General features: G+C 38.7%; 1 protein-coding gene across 4 annotated transcripts in view; it reads right to left on the bottom strand.

Annotated features, from left to right (window-relative positions):
* Positions 1–20,808, bottom strand: part of CFAP20DC (CFAP20 domain containing) — a 207,892-nt gene that overhangs the window by 128,093 nt on the left and 58,991 nt on the right. Inside the window, exon 1 of one of the 4 annotated variants that reach the window (XM_058678491.1) lies at positions 3,220–3,307. The exons of the other annotated variants lie outside the window; for them this stretch is intronic. Within the exon in view, the coding sequence (XP_058534474.1) occupies positions 3,220–3,260 (41 nt within the window). The 5' untranslated portion in view covers positions 3,261–3,307. Of the gene's footprint in view, positions 1–3,219; positions 3,308–20,808 lie in introns of those variants that run through there. 4 annotated transcript variants of the gene reach the window in all.

The raw sequence follows: 20,808 nt of genomic DNA, 5'->3' as shown, positions 1-20,808 counted from the left end.
ATTGCTTTCCCAGGCCACAAGCAGGGAGCTGGATGGGAAGTGGAGCTGCTGGGATTAGAACCGGTGCCCATATGGGATCCTGGGGCTTTCAAGGTGAGGACTTTAGCCACTAGGCCACGCCGCCAGGCCCCAAAGTGTAGGTTTTATGGCAAGGACAACCCTTGAGCCACACTGACTTGTGATATGGATAACATTGGTATTGGGTGTGTGCAGGAGCAAGCAAACAATTTTACCTTGAACCAAGAACAGACATAGTATGAGAAGAGCTTTACAATTCCGTTGAAGGGCACATCCCCAGGAACTTAAAAATTTCCCAGCAGGGCCTGCCAGTGAAGACTCCACAGAACTTCCAAATATTACACCGTGCATACCAAACTCTCAATCGTGATGAACACTTGCGGGACACACTTCACAGTCAAACTGCATCCCCGAAGCTTACATTGGTTAAGCTTTAAAATATAAAATGTGATTTTTTCCTTATATCTAGTCAACACTGATTTACTGGCACAGTGATCTTCAGAACACTTCTTCATTTTCTTGGGCAAAGGTTAGCACCAGAACCACAATTTTCCTCTTTTTACTGTTATTCTGAGTGGCTCTAAATATCCACACATGCAGGAAGATTTAATGTAAAACTTAATCTCTATTTTGACAATCTATACTTCTACTCAATTTCAGGAACTATCGTGAACAAAGCTTCTGTGCAGCTCATCTTCACTAGGAATTACTTGACTCCGAAGTTTCCTACTCAGATCTTCCTCTTGATCTGTTCATTCACGCAGCTAATGCTTTAGTGAATACCACAGCTGTTTATTACCAGATAAAGTGGTTAAGATGTGTAAAGCAGAGTGTAATGTTGGAGAAAAGAACTATTCTTGAGTAGTTGTTTCCTTCTAATCATTCTCCATTTTATAGATGAGGAAAGTAGACTCTAGAAACAAAACAAACTGCTAGGCCATGGATATTCAGCTAAGTGCCACAGGCAGATGTTAAAACAATCTTTGAACCTAACAACCACCGCTATTTCTGTCATGCAACCAACCAATGCTATGCTGACTACCACACTAAGAGAAACTTGCATTTGTTCAAGGCACACCAGAAAAATCATATTTGATATTGTGCTATGTGCAGTGGATACAGCAGGGATAAGACTGCCTGACCTTTATTCTTTTTAAATATTTATTTATTTTTATTGGAAAGGCAGATATATAGAAGGCAGTGGTGAGAGGCTTGGACACATTAAGCTGCATGTTCATAGTCACACAGCTGCTAGGTTGGCAGAGCCAGGAAATCAACTAAGACCTACAAAGATAAGGCAAGAGGAATAATAGTAAATTACTTATGAGTCTATCTGACAATTATAGTGGATGGTAATTGCCTGGCTCAGGGATTTTGAAAAGCTGCATGCTCACTAAGAAGGCTTGTGAGTCATTTATTTCACTAAAGGGCATCCTAGAAAAGAAAAGATCCCAGTCCCAAATCCTTGTAAATAGCACTGACCTCCTGGTGAACACATTAACAGTATTTATTGGGGGGGGTAAGTTCTTGGTAGGATGATTTCTGGAGGATGTAGGTACATCTGCCTAGGATTGATGATGGTTCTCATACCTGGAATCCATGGGTTGATGAGGAAAAGGCTCCCCAGAACATACCACAAAAGCTGGAAACAGCTCTCTTTGGATAAGGGATACTTTCTCAGGTAGTTCTAGAACTCATCTGTCAAATTTGAGCTCAAGTGCTTTTATAAAGGACTGGAGAGTTGCAAGGTCACTCTTGAATCTCTTTCTGCTTCACGACTTGTGTTCCTGAAATTATTAAGGAAACTCAATCTTGGCTAATAAAGTCTCTGATTTCTCTGAGTCTGTTTGCAATCCAATTCTATGAGCTATCGCATATATCTGGCTGTGTTGTGCGGTCTCCTTAGGTAGCAAGGACTCTGAGGTAAGGATGGAAGTGCCAGTAGTTGGAGAGTTGCTCCCATGAAGCAAGAGTGAAGCAGCATGGATGTTAACTAAGGCAAAACCAACACCATGGTACACTATCAGGGATACTACTCTGGACAAGAGCTGTGTTCCACCAGGATTTCTGGAGACACGTGCAGAACACTGCACAGAACTGACACCTGAAGGGTGGGAGGTGGGACCATGTAATCACCGCCTCCCAACCAACCCTCAACAGTCCTCGGTGGGGGTCTTAACTTCCCAGTATTTCCAGGCTGTATTGTGCACTGGTGGAGTGGGCTTGTGCAGCATCAAAGGCATTCCTGAGTAGATTTTACTAAAATGTCCGGGGCACCTGGAGCGAACAGCGCAGGGGACCCAGAGGTCTTGACATGAACATCGTGCTGGGCTACCATAATGACAGTAGCAGTGTGCTTTCTGCTTCTCAAAAAATTCCGTTTTTATTTTCATGCATTTGCTGTTTATGAATTTCCCTTGGAAAGCTCTTTCTCTCCTCATTATGCCAAGTGAAATTACATCCATCCATCACAGTTTGAGTTGAAATGCCACGTTCTTCATGAAAACACCTCAAATCTCCAGATTAGAAACAATCACATCTTTCTTTCATATACCACAGCTTGCTTCCTGACTTCCGTTGCTGTACTTTTCCCATTGTCTCCTTTGTGCTCTAGCTAGATCACCAACTGTAGTCTAGGCTTTGTGCCATAAGTTGTTGCAATTTTTTCCCTTGGTTTTCCTAGGTAAATAACATGCAAGGTCATGCATTTTGGTTTTATTGTTAGGAAGTTCTACTTCTGTTTAAAAGGGTGACTGGGACTGACATTGCAGCACAGTCTGCAAGCCTGTTACCAGAGATGCTAGAGTCTCACATGGGCTTCCGGTGGAGTCTTGACTGTTTCACTTCCAATTCAGCTCCTTGTTAATAAGAAAAAGCAGCAGATGGTCCAAGTCTTTGGGCCCCTGCTACACATGGGAGAAACCTCAATGAAGCTCTTGGGTCCTGACTTTGGCCTAGTATAGCCCCAGCCACTGTGGCCATCTGGGAAGTGAATCAACAGATAGCAGACTTTTCCCCCCCTTGTTTCGCTGTATCTCTTTCTCACTTTCAAATAAGCAACAACAATAAAAATAAAACAAAACCACAAGTCTTGCCTGCCATACATTTTTAAAGAAGGGTTATAATAATTTGGTCTTCTAAAGCTCATTCTAGAGCTTACAGATATCTGTAACATGAACTTCCACAAAGAAGTCTGGATACCCTGGCTTCTTTGGTAATTTAAAAGTTTCCAACGTACACATGTACAAGCAGAAGGAAGGTGGAATGTTTGCAACCTGAGGGAAGGAAAATTTATTATAAGTTTATCCTCAGTGCTGTTTTGAGTTTGTAGTTTTCAAATAGTGCTAGACTTATTTTCCAGTGATAAACTGTTATTTCGGACCAACTATTATCAACAGAAGCAGAAATAAGCCATGATAACTATGAGCAATGATTTTTTTTAAAAGCATACTTATTTTTATTTATTTCAAAGGCAGAAAGAAAAAATACTTCCATCAGTTATAGACATTTGTATACTAACATAAAATTTACATTTGAAATCTACTTTTCTGCAATCAGAGTAATAGTAGCCAGACTCAGAGGTGAGAAACATGATTTTAGAAAAAGTTGACAGACAAGACCTTCACAGTAGACACCATGTGGGTCAGGAGTTAAATGAAGTGGAGGCAGGAAGCACGCATACGTTTGAGGGAAATGCACCCCAGATAGAAAGCAATGACTTCAGAAGCCAGTGTGAAAACTCAAAAGATTTGATCCTCTGCTACAGTGTGTCTTCCAACTTCATCCAATACATTTATGAAGAGAAAGGGTCCCCTGACTGGGAAAACTCCAGGGGAACCACACAACAGGTACACGCCCATATAGGTCAGATGTTTGCATAAGACAGTTCTCAGCTAAACTGAATCATTATGGCTCTCATAGCTGGAAACATTTCTAAATGATCATATGCCTAGCTCAGGATGGGGGTATTAGGCCTAGGCTTCCATATGGTGATAAGGGCTTACTCTACTGTCTTTGCAAAAATAAATATGCAAACCTTCGCTACCTCATAATCAAGAATAGTTGGTTTGGGGGGAAAACAAAATCATGTGCTAAGCTTAAATGGTTCAGAAAGCAAGCTGAATTGCTACTTAAAAAAATTAAAATTAGTCATTCAGGAGAGAGAGAATATAAATGCATATGTGTGCCTACTTAAAAGCTTCATTATGCTTATGTGCTTTTTTGGGGGACAATTTAGTTGCTGTAAGAAGGCTGCTTGTAAAACAGCTCTTCACTTGTAATACAGCCTTGATTCTCACCATCTAAGCCCTTCTGTGACCTAACAAAAAAGCAAAAGACAAGCAACACTAACATTACTGCATTTAAAGATGCATTTAAAAAAAAAACCCACATATCAGTTAATACACTGTTATATCCGTAAGTGAGCATTCATAGCTAAGGGTCAGCAATGTGATAGAAAAAGTAATGAGATCATGTTGAGAAAAAATGGGGTAGTCAACAGGAAAATCAGCCTCATTTATAATAATATTCTAGTGATCAGCAGGTGTATAATTCTCTCAGCTATGGTCATTAACGGCATTCATTTCAAATTTAACATCTACATTTGCAAACCACTTGAAAGTAAAATTACTTTTCAATTCAATTTCCAATCCACTTTTATATCTTCATCTTTGATTGACAATTTTTTTCCCCACAATGGCAACCTCAGTGAGAATTTCAGTAAATGGCAGCAACCATCCAGGAGGGCAGAAAAACTCATCTGTTCAGATTACCTATTCACTTTTGCTCTGTACGTATAATAATTTACAGCCATTTGGGAATGTTCACTTCAGGTTCGAAGGAACTGCTGATGTCAGTACTGATGTCAGGCTTCTGATGATTTGATTCATTCCCTGTGTTGGAATCATTTTTTATTAAGGTCAAAACAAATTTTATTTTTCCTTATCTGACCTAAAAGAGCAAATTGCAATGCACATTTTCAGTGGTGCTTTCAACTAACTCTAGGTATAATTACAATGAACCAGTGTGACTGAAAGTATCATGCTAAACGTACGCAGTGATGTTTGGGTATGAACCAACCCGGCCATGCAGTGAGGGTCACAGGGCCAACAGCACCTGATTCCATGGCCACCCTCCACGTTCGTCTCAACGCTCCACAAGCAGTTAACACAGAAAATTTTATTCTGTTAGTTTTTCCTGAGTCTTTCCTGCTGAAGTTAAATTCATTGAGAAAAAAAATTTTTTGAGGTTGTTTTTAGTGGCCAAGAGTAGCTATTCTGTATCTAAAGCGCTTTCACGTGCTTGTCTCAGCCCCGTTTTCTTTACAGCCCCGTTTTCTTTATACATAGGACTTTACGTTAGTATCTAGTGTTCATGGAAGTCTTCCCGGAATTCCATTTGATGCTTTTGTAAAAAACAGTCTGAGATATGATTTACATAGCACAAAGTTCATCTTCTTTATTGTGCAATTAAAAACTCCTCAGCATATGATGGAAACCAGGCAACCATCACCAAAATGCAATTGTAGGACATTCCTACAATCCTACCAAGATCCCTTAGACCTCTCCGTAGACAAATCCACCCGGCTTCCTCTAGGAAATCACTAATCTGGTTTTGGTCTCTAAGTATTTGTTCTTCTCTATATACTTCATTAAATAAAAATATATAAAATACTACTTTTTGGCACAGATCTTAAAAAAATTTGGGACATTAATACTTTGCATCCAGCTTTTTTTTTTTTTTAACTAGCATGCTACTGAGATTCATTCATGCTGCAACGTATACCATTACTCAAAAAAAAAATTATTCGGGGTTTCAATGAAATAGTCTAGTGGCTAAATTTTCACCTTGCATGCACCAGGATCCCATATGGGCACTGGTTTGTGTCCTGGCTACTCCATTTCCCATCCAACTCCCTGCTTTGAGGCCTGGGAAAGCAGTGGAGGATGGTCCAAAGCCTTGGGACCCAGCACCCTTGTGGGAGACTCAGAAGAGGCTCCTAGTTCCTGGCTTCTAATTGGCTCAGCTTCGGCCATTACAGCTATTTGGGGAATGAACCAGCAGATGGAAGATCTTTCTCTCTGTATCTCCTTCTTTGTATGTCTGCCTTCCCAATAAAAATAAGTAAGTAAATCTTTCAAAAGAGTTAATAGAGAGGGGCCCGGCGGCGTGGCCTAACAGCTAAAGTCCTCGCCTTGAACGCCCCGGGATCCCATATGGGCGCCGGTTCTAATCCCGGCAGCTCCACTTCCCATCCAGCTCCCTGATTGTGGCCTGGGAAGGCAGTCGAGGACGGCCCAGTGCATTGGGACCCTGCACCCATGTGGGAGACCCAGAAGAGGTTCCTGGTTCCCAGCATCGGATCGGCGCGCACCGGCCTGTTGCGGCTCACTTGGGGAGTGAATCATTGGACGGAAGATCTTCCTCTCTGTCTATCCTCCTCTCTGTATATCTGACTTTGTAATAAAATAAATACATCTTTTAAAAAAAAGAAGAGTTAACAGAGAGATCTTTGGCTACTGGTTCACTCCCTCGGGCCAGGCTGAAGCCAGGAGTCTGGAACTCCAATCAGAACCTTTCCCCACCCTCACCCCTGCCCCAGGTAATCTGGGGGCCCAAGTACTGGGGTGATCTGCTGCTTTCCTAGGTGTATAGGCAGGGAGCTGGACTTGAAGTGGAGTAGCTGAGCCCTCATATGGAATGCAAGGCAGTAGCTTATCCAGCTGTGCCACAATGCTGGCCCTATTTCATCACTTTTTATCTCAGAATAGTATTCTATTATGTATATGAACTACACCATGTTTAGCCAGGCAGCAGTTAGGTTCATGGAGTTGTAGCCTGTTTCTGAATTTGGCTATTCTGAATAAAGCTACTATTAATGTTCATGTTCAGGTTGCTGTGTGTTGGATGTTCTGTTTATTGAAGTCCACACCTAGGAAAAGTGCCTGAGCTGCTTTACAATTTACTAGCAAAGTGTGAGTGCTTGTTTTCCCACATCATCATCAGATTCTGATACTGTCTTTTGATTGCATCTATCATAGTGCAGAAGTGTTGGTATCTCATTTTTGTTTTAACTTGTAATTCTCTAATGACACATGATATTGCTTTTTGTCACCTGAGCTTTTGTTGACATTCCTGTTCAAGTTTACAGTAAGTTATAAACAGTGACTTTTTTCTTATTGCATTGCAAGAGTTTTAAATATTTTGATTTATGAATGTAATCATGAATATCATGCAGCTATTTTCACCAGTCTGCGGTTTGTCTTCAATTATTAATGATAATATTTTAAAGCATGAAATTATTAAATGCTGATAAAATAAAATTTGCCATTTTTATTTTACTGATAGCATTTCAGTATTATATTTATAAACATTTTATCTAACCCTGGAAAAGGGAATATTCCTTTAAAAGTATACTTTCATTTCTTACAAAATTTATGTGTAAATTCATTTAATTTTTGTATAAGGTATCAGGTAAGGGTCTAAATTTGTTTTTATGGATGTGGATATCTGAAAGTCCCAAGAAAGGTTATTCTTTTATCCTTCAACTGCCTTAGCATTTTTGTCCATAATCAACATATTATAAACACAGGGATTTATTTCTTGGCTGTACATGCTGCTGCACGGATCTGTGTGTGTTCATGCCAGTCCTACACTGCCTTACTACCTGGAGAGCAAAACTTGAAGTCAGTAACTTAAAGTCTTCCACTTGTGTTCTTCCCCTACCAAACTGTTTTACTGCACTTTTGAATTTCCACATCAATTTTAGAATCAGTTTATCAGTTTCTATAACATTTCCACAAGCACTGTCATTTTTCCTAAAGAAAAAGGCTGGTAAATTGGAGAGAACTGTCTTATCTTAACAATACTGAAGCTTTAATTTCTTTCAGCAGTTTTGTAATTTTCAATATACATCCCTTGTATCTAGGTATTAAATTAATCCTTAGGCATTCTATTCCTTTTGATGTTACTGTATTGTGATGGGGACTGTTTTCTTAATTGCTGTTTTCAATTGCTCTTTGCTAATGGAAATTCAATTGATTTTTGTACATATTGATTTTCACATTTTGCAACCATGGTGAACTCATTTATTCCTTTCAATAGCATTTTTTGAGGGGGGGAATGTAGGTAGATTTCCTATAGTCACATTGTTTTTGGAAAATACAATGGGCCGCTTTGCTTTTTCCTTTCCAAACTGGATTTTTAAAAAAGATTCTTTTTTGTTTTTAATGGAAACGCAGATATGATAGGGAGAAGGATATGTAAAGATCTTCCATCTGCCGATTCACTCCCCAAGTGGCCACAATGGCTGGGGCTGAGCTGATCTGAAACCAGAAGCCAGGAACTTCTTCCAGATCTCCCATGTACGTGCAACTTCCCAAGGCTTTGGGCCATCCTCCACTGCTTTCTCAGGCTATAATCAGGGAGCTAGATGGAAGTAGATCAGCTGGGACACAAACCGGTGCCCATATGGGATCCCAGTGCATGCCAGGTGAGGATTTAGCCACTGAACCATTGTGTGAGCCCCTCAAATACAGATGTTTTATTTATTTATTTTTCTTGTCTTACCATACAGACTAGAACTTCCAGCACAATGGTGGTAAAAAAAAAGGTGAGAGAGACAGCCTTATTTTGTTCCTGTGATCTTAGTAGAAAGCATTTAGATTTCATCATTAAGTCTGATAAACTATATGTTGTTGCCAAATTTCCTTGTTATCATATAAACAAAAATTAAATACTTTTGACTTCAAATGATACTGCTAAGATTTGCAACTCATGTGCTGCTTAAATCCCAAAGTCATAAGCTCACGGTAATAAGAGCACGGAATCTTATGGTACTCAGGAGGTAGGCTTCTTGGGAGGTCATGCTCATACATGGTGATTTTCTTAGCAGAGTTGGTTATAGCAGCCGAGTTGGGCCCAGCCACTCTCTGCTTCCAGGACCACTATTTGATCCTTCCATTTGCCCTTTTATTCCTTTCCTTTCTTTTTTGTCACAAGATGCTCTATGCCATCTTGGGACTCTGCTAGCAAGAATATCATGACCAGATGCTGAATCTCCCAATCTTAGCCTTCAACCTTTAAAATTATGAGCCAAAATAAACCACTTTCCCCCTTAAGTAGCTTGTTTGAGGGGTTTTGTTGCAGTAACAAAAAGCTGACTAATAGACACTATTCAAGAAAGCAAAACAACCCATAGAATGTGAGAAAAACTTTATAAATCACATATTTGGCAAGCATTTGATATATAAAATATAGAGAACTCACAACAACAAAAGACAAATATTTCAAGTTAAAAATAGACGAAGAATTAGAATGAATTAGAATAGGAATTTGTGCAACCCACAGAATGGGAGATCTTTGCACACTACATAGGTGATAGGGGGCTAATCTCCAGAATAACAAAGATCTCCAGAACAAACAAAATACCAAAACAAACAAACCACTCAAGAAACAGGCACGGGAAATGGGCAAACATTTCACAAATGAACAAACCCAAATGGCAAACAAACGTGAAAAAATGCTCAAGTTCCCTGGCAATAAGGGAAATTCAAATTAAGATATCAGTGAGGTACCACCTAATGCCAGTAAGAATGGCTCACATACAAAAACCACCAACAATACTTGCTGGCGAGGATGTGGGGAAAAGGGAACCCTACTTTACTGTTGGTGGGGCTCAGGTTGGTACAGCCTCTATGGAGATCAGTATGGAGATCACTCAAACAACTGAAAATCTGCATAACATATGATCCAGCAATAGCACTTCTAGGCATATATCCAAAACACCTGTTACACGAGGAACCAACATGCACCCCTATGTTCACAGCAGCACAATCAATAATTGCAAAAACCTGGAAGCAACCGAAGTCCCTATGAACAGAAGACTGGATAAGAAAGCTATGGTTCATCTACTCCATGGAATACTACTCAGCTATTTAAAAAAAAAAAAAAAAAGAAATGCAGTTCTTTGTGGCCAAATGGGCCCATCTGGAAACCATTATGCTAATGGAAATGAGCCAATCCCAAAAGGTTAGATACCACATATTTGCCTTAATTTAAGATGAAATGATGTCAATCCGAAAAATAGTACCTGTAAATTGTAGTATCATTTTAACCTCAAACAGCCAGTATCACATACAATAAGATATTGTGTGTATAGCAGCCGGTTGTGTATAAACTAAAATTTAAATGTGAATGAAGTAGTCACAGGATGTAGTTAAGAACTTGCATTTTCTAACATACTCGTCACTCAATACCATGTCAATTAACTCCACAGAGTTGTAAATTGTTGTGGACGTTATGTTATGGCTTTTTATTGGAGGGGATGATATTCTGCCAGCTCTACCTTCAGACCAGAGATGGTCTCCCCAAGAAACCGTTGAGTTTATCTGGACAAAAAGATGCTGAACTCTATGAATGGTACATGCTTGCAATGAAGGAATCATGACTGGATTTGAACTGTAATACTGCAACAAGGTGGAGGAACCCGCAATGGAGGGAGGGTATGGGGAGGGGTTGGGGGAATCCCAGAGCCTATGAAATTGTGTCATAAAATGAAATGGAATAAAAAAATAAAAATAAATAAATAAAAAATAAATAATTTAAAAAAAAGAATAGGTATTTGTCATAAATGGTTAAAATGCCAATAGAAAGATGTTTAATGATATCTTTAGTTAGCAAAGAAATGTAAATCAAAACCATAAGATACCATTTCATAAACATTGCAAAGGGTAAAATAAGTACGCATTAGCAAGAAGGTTGAGAAATCAGCACGCTAACACATTGTTGACAGGAATATAAAATGGTATCACAACTTTTAAAAAATGTCATGTATGTATGTATATATGTACGTATTCACATATACACATATACCTATGTATATATGTGTGTACATATACATACATACACATATATTCACATACACATATGAATATATGCATAAGACCCATTCTTAGTAATATAAGGATTCTTCAAGAAATTTATGGAGAAAGCTTGTGTGAATTCCACAACTATTTTGCACAAAAACAAACTCATGTTAACCTGAATGTCTGAATAAGAATTAGTTTGAGGTACTAGGGACTAGATACAATTTTGAACAAGTTGACTATCACTGTATTATGAATTTTGCTAGAATTGAAGACAGGATCAATACAAAGTTTGTAGTAAAGTTTTCTTGGAAAGATGGTGGAATCACTTATGCTTTATGCAACATTTATGGGACAATGCTGCAAGGAAATCAGCAGTTCACAAAGGTGAACTCATTTTAAGAAGACAATATGAAGATGAAACCTGTAGCAGCAAAATGTTCACATCAATTTTCCAAGAAAAAGTAAATCTCATTCATTTCCCAGTTGAAAAGGACCAATGATTGACATAATAGCACAGTCAACACCACAGACATTTCAACTAGTTCATCTTGCACAATTCTGATTGCAAAATTTAAGGTGTGCAAGCATTTTACTCAATGAGTACCAAAGTTGTTGCACCCAGAATGACCACACACAAGTAGCAGAGGTCCTTACAGATCTTTCAAACAAGTGGGATCAAGATCCCAAAGCATTCCTCTGAAGAATTTCAATAGTAGTTGGAACATGGCTTTACCAGTATGATTCTGAAGACAGGCAATGGCTGCCAAGGGTAGAAGTCTAACTAAGCCAAAGTGGACTGGTTAGGAACAAAGTCAGTGGCAGTAAGTTTTTTTTTTTTTTAATGGATGCTCAAGCTATTTTATGAATGGGCTTTCTGGAGGGTCAAAGAATGGTATCTATTGCCTAGGAGACTTTAGAAACAGCCAGGGTTTGGCAGAAAAACATCTCAAAGAGCTTCTCTTCTCACAGCAAATGACGATATTGCAAGGGTTTTGATGGACAGCCAGTTGCTACCGCATTTTCCTGATTCAGTCTCTTATGACATCTTTTTTTATTGTCTACCCTTAAAAAAATTTTTTAACAGGTGCCCATGTTCCTGAAGTTAATAATCTAAGACGACAATGCATGGTTAAATTCTCAAGACTTCCATTTTTAAGAAGAGATTAAATAGTTAACAGCTTCACTTACTAAAGTATCTGAACTTAATAGCATTTACATTGAGAAATAATGTTTATTCTATAAAGTTAATATATTTAAATTCCATCTTCTCATGAACTTCTGAAGTATCCTTAAGAGGACCGAAGACATATGTACAAGGATAAGCACTGTGGTGTAGCAAGTAAGCTGCTGCCTGTGACAAAGGCATTCCATGTGGGCACCAGTTTGTGTCATGGGTGCTCCATTTCTAATCCTGCTTCCTGCTAACATGCCTGGGGAAGGTAGCATAGGATGATCCACTGCTTTGATTGTTCATTGTCTTCAGAATCATGCTGGCCAAGTCATGTTCCTGCTGAACTATTGAAATTCTTCGAATAAATGCTTTTGGATATTGAGCCCACTTACGCAAAACACCCACAAAGACCTCTACTACTATCTGTGGCTGATCTGAGTGCAATAGCTTTGGAATACAGTGAGTAAAAAGTCTGAATCATCAGTTCAAATTCTACCCCCTCTGCTTCTGATTCAGCTTCCTCCTAACGTGCCTGGAAAGGCAGCAAAAGATGGACATACCAGGTACTTGGGCCACTGAACCCATGCTGAGAGATTCAGATAGGGCTCATGGATTCTAGCCCTGGCCATTGCAACCATTTGAGTGTGAACCAGCATCTGGAAGATGTCTCTTTCTGTCACTTGTCTTTAATGTTAATAATAAATAAAGTCATCTACTTTGTGTTAATTTGTTAAGATATCCCTAGGAAATGAATCCAGTAGTTTCTACATTATTATTTATTAAAGAGAAAAGAGAATGAGAGTGTATCTCTTAAAGTCTTAAGTTCCTCACCTACAAAATAGAGATAACAATCTACCCTTTCATGTGTTGAGAAAATGATCATGGAAAGACATTAAGAAAACCTTTAAGTGTTTCATAAGTATAGGATATTACTGTTTTATGTATACACTTCTAATTGTTTTCATCACCTTGAATTAATTAAGTTTTCTCTTTTCCTTTAAGAACAGCTGTTTTAAAGTAAGTCATTTCCTCTGGAGGAGCTATAGCCGAAGTGTAGCCTGTCTGCTTAAAAAGTAATCAATTCTAACATGAAAATAAGATTTTAAATTACAGAGCCCTCTTAATCTTCCACACCAAACCTTGCCATAAATTGCCAATGAACTTAGTCTTCATTTTAGGAAACAGATCAAGCACTGTAATCTTTTCTTTACACATAGAATTAAGGCATTGCTTGTTTCAATTAACTGACTATCCTGTTTAATGGTCATTTTTAAAGTTCACATAAACATACTTGGCACTAAGAAGTACATTTTTGACTAAGAATGTTCAGTTATCAATATGAAATATTACATAAACTATGATTATCAAATATTTCCAATTACTTAGTCTTGAAAATTAAAAACAAAATTGCTTCACCTTTTCCATCAATGACAACCTGAGAATATCCAACAAGGGGAAAACATATCAATTGTCCTTAAATATCTTAACGTATATCCTTTAGATTTTTCTATTCCTTCTCATCTCTGCATTTCTGAATGTAATCACTATAACTTTGGAAGATTGTGACTCCGTAGGTAATACACATTCACATCTTAATTTATTTTTTATATAAATATCTTACAGATCTTCAAATGGGGGATAATTCACAAAAACACAAAGATATATATAGAAGGATGTTCACCATATTACTGATGGCAGATAAAATGAAGGAAAACTTAGGGATCCATTATAAAGTTCTAGAATAGATTAAGCCATGTAATGGTTTATGCGGCAACTATTAAACAGAATAGGACATATTTAAATGTGATATTATGGAAAGATTTCTCAGATAGACAAATAGAAAAATCACTGTCACTATCAAACCAACTGCCAAAGACATAAGATATGATTCTATTTGTAGAAAATGGATTATGATATCATATGCGCATTAAATTTCTAGAGGTTCACACAAATTCCCTTTCAGAGTGAGTCCATAGTTTCTGAATATAGACATGTTCTAATTTTTACTACATAATACAATTTAAAATGGCAGATTCTTAGCTCATAAACACAATCATTAGTAGCCAACTATTTAAAATTCTTTACACATAAAATACAGAAATTTAACAAAAACTGTCTAAAAAGATTCCTTACTATCTGTGACCTCAAAAAAGACATCATACAACATTTTACAAGTACCACAGGGGAACTGCAGATAGGATCGTTCTGCTAGGCCCATAATCATGTGGGCAATCAATAGACTGTCCCTTCGAGGTAAGAGCACAACAATTTACTTATAGTGGTTTATCGAGTGCTTAGTTCAATATGAGTGGACATTTTGTCAATAACATTCTAATGGATGCTACAGATGACAGTTCAGTGCTGTAATATACAAGCTGGAAGGCCATACAATAAAATCCGTCTGTCCCTAGAGTCAAAGGATGATCATCGGTCCAGGACATAAAGAAAAAACAGCAAGAAATGTCATACTGTAAGACCTAATGATTACTCTGGTTATTATATATGGCATTGGTGAAAGCACATGGGTGCCATTTTTATACATCCCTTCCTCTTTATTTTAGTACCTGAAAGGTAAAATTAGAAAGCTTTCTAATTTGAATTAGGCTTGAAGCTTATCAATGTAAACACATTTCCCAATTCAGTTAGACAATACGAAGAACTCACCACCTGGGTATAATCCTGGGGATGAGGAGGTAAAATTAATGAGCTCAGTTCAATAGCTAATTTTTGAGTTTCCTAAATAAAGCTAAAGTGTCTACAAGAGCTATCTCTGTGCCAATGCTTAAAGCGTAACTAAGGCAATGCTTCTAGAAGGCACAGAAGTGTTACTCTTAAAAATGTATGTTCAATTAGATTGCAAGCTAATTTTTTGGGCAAAGTATAACACATGGCATTTTCGTGTTTGATTTCTGAAGCATCCCTTACTTTCACTTTCTTTGAAATAGGATTTACATAAATTTATTTATTTATTTGAAGAAAATTTTAAAAAGTGTTTAACTGGCTACACACCATTTTGAGAGGAGTCCAAGGCCTAGCTCATGCGGCCTATAAATTGCTCTGCCTCACACACCAGCGACAGAGGGAGAGATCTCCATCCATTGATTCACACCTCAAATGGCTGTAGTGGTTGGAGTTGGGTGGCTGTGAAGCCAGGAGCTTCTTCAGGTCTCCTCTGTGGGTGCAGAGGCCCAAGCCCTTAAGCCATTTTTGCTGCTTTTCAAAGGTGCTTCAGTAGGGAGCTCATCAGGAAGTGAGGCAGCTGGGCATGAACAGGCACCCACAAAGGGTGCCAGCAGGGCAAGGGCAACTTTATCTGCTAAGTTACAACATTGGCTTTTATTTTTTTTTTTAAGATTCTTTTCTTGGGAACCATGTCCATGCCTACCCGATTTTGAATGTTAATTCTATGTCAATAAATCCACCTAGCTCTCCAATTCTGACCTTTAACACCTTACTTCACTCTTTACCTGGATATATCAGGGACATTTTAAATAAGACCTGTTCAAAAGAGATGATTCCTTAGTTCCCTCCCGTTGCTGCATGCCAGTGGCTCAAATCACAAACCTGAGTCATTCTTGATTGGTTATTTCCTCTCCCCCAAGGTCTCTCAACTCCAAGCAGAATCTACTCATTTCTCCATCTTCCACACTGTTGGTCTGGCCTGCACAGCTTTTCTGGCTGCTCTCCCTGCTTCTATTATTATTCCTCGTCCCTTAATCAATATCCTCAAACGCAGCCAGAGTGATCATCTTCAGGGGATATTAAATTACCCCCATCATGTTTAACTAGCTACACACTGTTTTGAGAGGAGTCCAAGGCCTAGCTCACGGGGCCTATAAATTGCTCTGCTTCACTCACCAGGCTTCATTGACAGTCTGGGCCTCAAAGAAAACTTGTTTCAAATAAAGAGACTGTCTTGAAATAATTCCTTGCAGAAGAGTGGGCAGGGCTGAGGAAAATAAATAAGGGATGATTAAGCACAAAAGACAAAAATCCTAGGGAGCTCTCACCATTCCGAGGTCTACGCTGTCAAAGGGTGGACACGGGGCCGGGGCAGTTGGGCCTTCCTAGCAGGGTTATCAGCAGCAGGTTTAAAGCAGACAAACAGGGAAGAGATCCCCTGTCTTTGCTCATCCTGTCTTTGGCTCTCTGGCTGGTGCTTTTCCTGTCTGGGAAACCTTGGGAAAAGGGAAGCTGGAGACATAGTGTGAGAGAATGGCAGGGCGTGGCAGGGCGGAGGGAGGTGAGCTGGCATTCACACCTTCATTCATGCCCCTCCCTCTCCCTAGTCCTGGTGGCACTGTTTCTATATGCCTGTGTTCTTACAACAACTTTTCCTAAGCTTTTACTTTTGATCTCTCTATCTGAACAGTTCTCTGTGCTCCCTCCAGTTTTCATTTAAAGATTCTTCTTGGGTCTGGCGTGGTAGCCTAGCAGCTAAAATCCTTGCCTTGCATGTGCCAGGATTCCAAATGGGCACCAGTTGTAATCCCGGCAACCCCGCATCCCATCCAGCTCCCTGCTTGTGGCCTGGGACAGCAGTTGAGGATGGCCCAAAGCCTTGGGACCCTGCACCCACGTAGGAGACCCGGAAGAGGCCTGGGAAAGGCACAGCTCTGATCACTGCGGTCACTTGGGGAGTTAATCGGTGGATGGAAGATCTTTTTATCTCTCCTTCTCTCTGTATATATCTGCATTTCCAATAAAAATAAGTCTTTAAAAAAAAAGGCACCTTCACTGGTGCTTTGCCTGCTGCCTCCGAAATATTCACCACAATATGCTTGCCTTTCTCTGTCTTCTAGAAGATGAGGGCAGCAGAAAACAAATGCCTGCCACATGGTTGATGCTTCATAGATACTAACTGAATGAATGCTGGCAAAACTAACACTGTGCCTAGAGGCCACAGATTTATACAAAAATCTATATGAATTCTGATCTGAGGCATGATTTAAGGGAACCTGGTTAGTCTTCACTTTTCTATACAGCAAGGGTTTTGCTAAGGGAAAAAGAAAATCTACACTGATAGATGCTCCACTCCTTGTTTACTTAAGAAGAGAATGTCTATTATGGCACCAATGGTCTAAAAGAATAACTGAATCATGTAAAAGCAAGGTTTATGTTCATTTCTTTTACTACTGTTTCTATGGTAATAGCATAAAATCACCTGTTTTGGACTGTATTGCTCTTGGTAGTAGAATATTACTCATTTTGACATCTTTTTTTTTTAATTTTGAAGAAAGGGAACAAAAAAACAAACAGTAGCTTTGCGTGTAAGAACATTTAGCAGTTTTATAGATGTAAGGAGATGTGCAATCTACCTTGCAGACAACACTTCCACATGATTATATGTTTAACCACCCAAACGCTGCTCTTGCCGTGACAGAGGAGCTTGAGGTGATTTGAGATCCAAGCAAAGGCCTATTGGGTTTTATAAAAACAAAAAAACAATCTGTTAAGAAACAAGCTTTGGCTTCTCTTGCACACCATGCTATTTTTAGAGGAAACTGCATTTATAATGGGCAGTTGTACTTACAGTCCACTCAGCAACATGTATCTCGACCTTGAAGCAATTAACACATGAAAGTCAATTTTGTGCATAGGAAGGACAGGAATGCCAAAAATCCCCTAATTCTAAATTGAGGCAAAAGTGGAAGTAAAGGCAGGTGGGGGTCTAACTGAAGAGGATTCAGGGAAAAGGGAGGAGTAAAGAGTGGAGGGGAATTCAGTGCTGCCAAGATATTGAGTTGCTGCTAGCAGGCTGATGATACCAGTATTTTTATTGAAGGAGAAAAATATCCTGCAGTGCTGGCAAGTTCTTTCCACTGAATAAAGCTGTCTATGTTGTTGTAAAAGTTATTGTTATAGCTGGCTGACCTGGGAATGCAACTGGAGTGAGCACAGGACACAAAAGCAGGTGCACTTGGTCCTGCCACTATCTATCAAACTTGGACAAGGAAATAAGGACCTCAGCATTCATTTCTTCATCTGTACAATGGGGCTAATATCCAACTTGGAAAATTATTGTGAAGATGGGGAAGTTAGCCTCTTTAATACTTGTTCCTGTGGCTCATTACCACTCATGCTGCCCTAACTTGATCTGATATTTTAACTGGACCCCAAATACTTCAACAATTTATCTTCCCCAACTGGAAATTCATAGGTGATTGTTTGAAAGCTTTCTTCTTCTTCTTCTTTTTTTTTTTTTTTTTTTTGCAATTGAAGGACTTAAACAGTTTAGGCAATTGAAGGAATTAAAAGTTTATTTCAGGGGTTTTGGGGATGATATCCAAAACCTGAATCCCAGACTAAAGGGAAATTACTACTCTTACTACTCAAGGAGATCTTAGGATCAAAAGGCTTCCTCTTTGGAGTCAGGATCAAGATCAGCTGGTAGGAATATGTGCTGACAAACAAAGGGAAATGCAAAATCTCTCCTGAAAGGAAAATAGAAAAGACAGTATGCAAAAGTTAAGTGAACCAATTTTTGCAGTCAGAAATCTGGGTGCAATCATGGCTTTTCTACTCATTAGCTGCTATGGTTTGGGCAAACTAATTCCCCTCATCTCCACTTTCTCATCTTCGATCTACAAATTAAAAGGGTCTATGCTATAACTGATAAGACTGAATGCAGGTAAATTACTTATCGTAATCTAAGCTTTTTATTTGTTACTATTTACTGTTTTGTTCGTATTCCAGAACTATAATACTACAAAGTATTTACCCAAGTGCTTGAATACTTTGCAGAAAAAGAGGGTGGTTCGCAGTCTAGTAAGAATAAAAGAATACTAACTCTTCTTTTAGTCTGGCATCTCAAGTATAATGTATTGATTCTCCCTTAAGCAACAGCACCAAGTGTCAGTACTTGAGGTACTTGTTAAAATATTCAGCTATGTACTGACTCACCAAAGGCTTGCTTTGAGACGTCTGACACTGTGAACCATATTATATTTTATTTGTTCCCTTAAATAAAAATTTTAAAAAAACCCTTCATAGAAGTTGAGATTTAATGCTTCATCCTCACTTTTTTTTATGGAGAATCAATATAAGAAAAATCCATTTGAAGAAAACTTTATGTCTTTTGTAAAAATCATATCCTGGACAGCAAATAGGTTTCCTCTTAAGTCCCAACATTAAATGATTGGTAGTGACTGTCTGAGTGCCCTGCCAAGGACTGCAAGGTCTCCATGATCAACGAGCATTGTTGCCAGGGACATCACTGTGGACGTGTGGAGCCTTGGTGATATAGTTATCTATCCTACCACTACCAGAGTTCAAAGTGTGACATAGTATATAATGTACTGTGCCTCATGTAAGGGCCTACTATACGCACATACAGCCCCTCTTAAGTTCAATACCATAAGCCTCTCACTGGAGTGAAAGTCTATGTTAATCCCTCTGCCTCAGTGTCTTCCTCCCACAATGGAGTAACTCTAAAGACTAGGAGGTCAGGTCATATAAGAAGTTACTAAAACCAATTCATAAAGGATGAGGTTAGAAGATAGGATGTTATTTGAATCAAAATAAAAAAAGAGAAGGGCAAGGAAATTTAGTGTGGGATAGATAATAGCATCAATCATGCTTAAGTTTCATTCATAATAAGTACAGGCAAAGGAAAAAAGAGTGCCTGAACACAGTAAGTAGAACTAAAGTGGAGAAAAAGGGGACATTTGAAGAATGTACTGACCATGGACCACTAGGGTAATCATAGTACTTCGAGCAGCTTAGAACGATTAATCCTCAGAGTGTGTTTGAAAGAATTGTTAGCCGGAACCATTTTAGTGACATTAAATTGTTTAAGTGGCCATCTGTGGAGCTGAGCAGCAACTGGGTAGGTTTTATGGACCAGTCTGGTACACACATTAAAACAGCTCCACCTGTTACAGGGAAGCTGTGTGCAAGCTCCTTTGACAATCTTAAATCTTCTTAATCCCACCTTTCTATCATCTTAATTCTACAGATTACTTATACCAGAAGGAATGTGGGTGCCCTTAAATTGTTACCAATTTAACAAAGAAAAATTTTTTTAAGTTCCAAACTGTACTTTAGTTAGAAGGCAGTTTCAGAATTTATGATTCAATTTTAAATCTTCCATTGGAATGACTTAACAAACTAAAATCAGCAACACAAGTTTAAGAAGAGATGGTCTATTTTATCATCCCAACTTAATAACAATCAAAATTCACTAAAATAGGAATGATTTAAAAATATTACAAATAATACCATAACAATAAACACATTGAACCTCTGTGTGAAGCTTGGTTCTGCTTTACTGATACTATTCAGGGAAACACTATGAGGTGTGGGCTCTTCTTCCATTTTATGGATGAGGAGATGGAGGACAAGTATTCTTGAGTGTCAGAGAAGGATTCAAAAATAGGCAATCTGTCTCTGGGTTATCCTTTCCCTCCAGGACCAGAAATTTTACATATGCATGACACACAAGATTTCAAGCGTTTGTCTATGGGTTTTTTTATTTATCTATTTGATAATTTCATTTCCGGGTTCCTTTGGCTCATCACTAGTGTCTAAATGTAAAAAGAAAAGAATGCTTGTGAGTTTAGACGGGAAGGAAGAATTCAGTGGGCAGGAAAGGTTAGCAGGTGTTCTACTCTGGTTACTATAACCAGATCTTCTCTACTTAAAATTTTCTTTTGAAACACCCCCAAAGAAGTTATTCTGCTGTAAACCATCAATAATTCTTGGTGGCTGCCTACATCTTAAATTTATGGTGACACAATGTGTCAGAACATC

The sequence above is a fragment of the Ochotona princeps genome, chromosome 21 (genome assembly GCF_030435755.1).
Source record: "Ochotona princeps isolate mOchPri1 chromosome 21, mOchPri1.hap1, whole genome shotgun sequence".
Taxonomy (NCBI): domain Eukaryota; kingdom Metazoa; phylum Chordata; class Mammalia; order Lagomorpha; family Ochotonidae; genus Ochotona; species Ochotona princeps.
The sequence above is the reverse complement of the archived record's forward strand: the minus strand, read 5'-3'. Positions and strand labels throughout refer to the sequence as shown.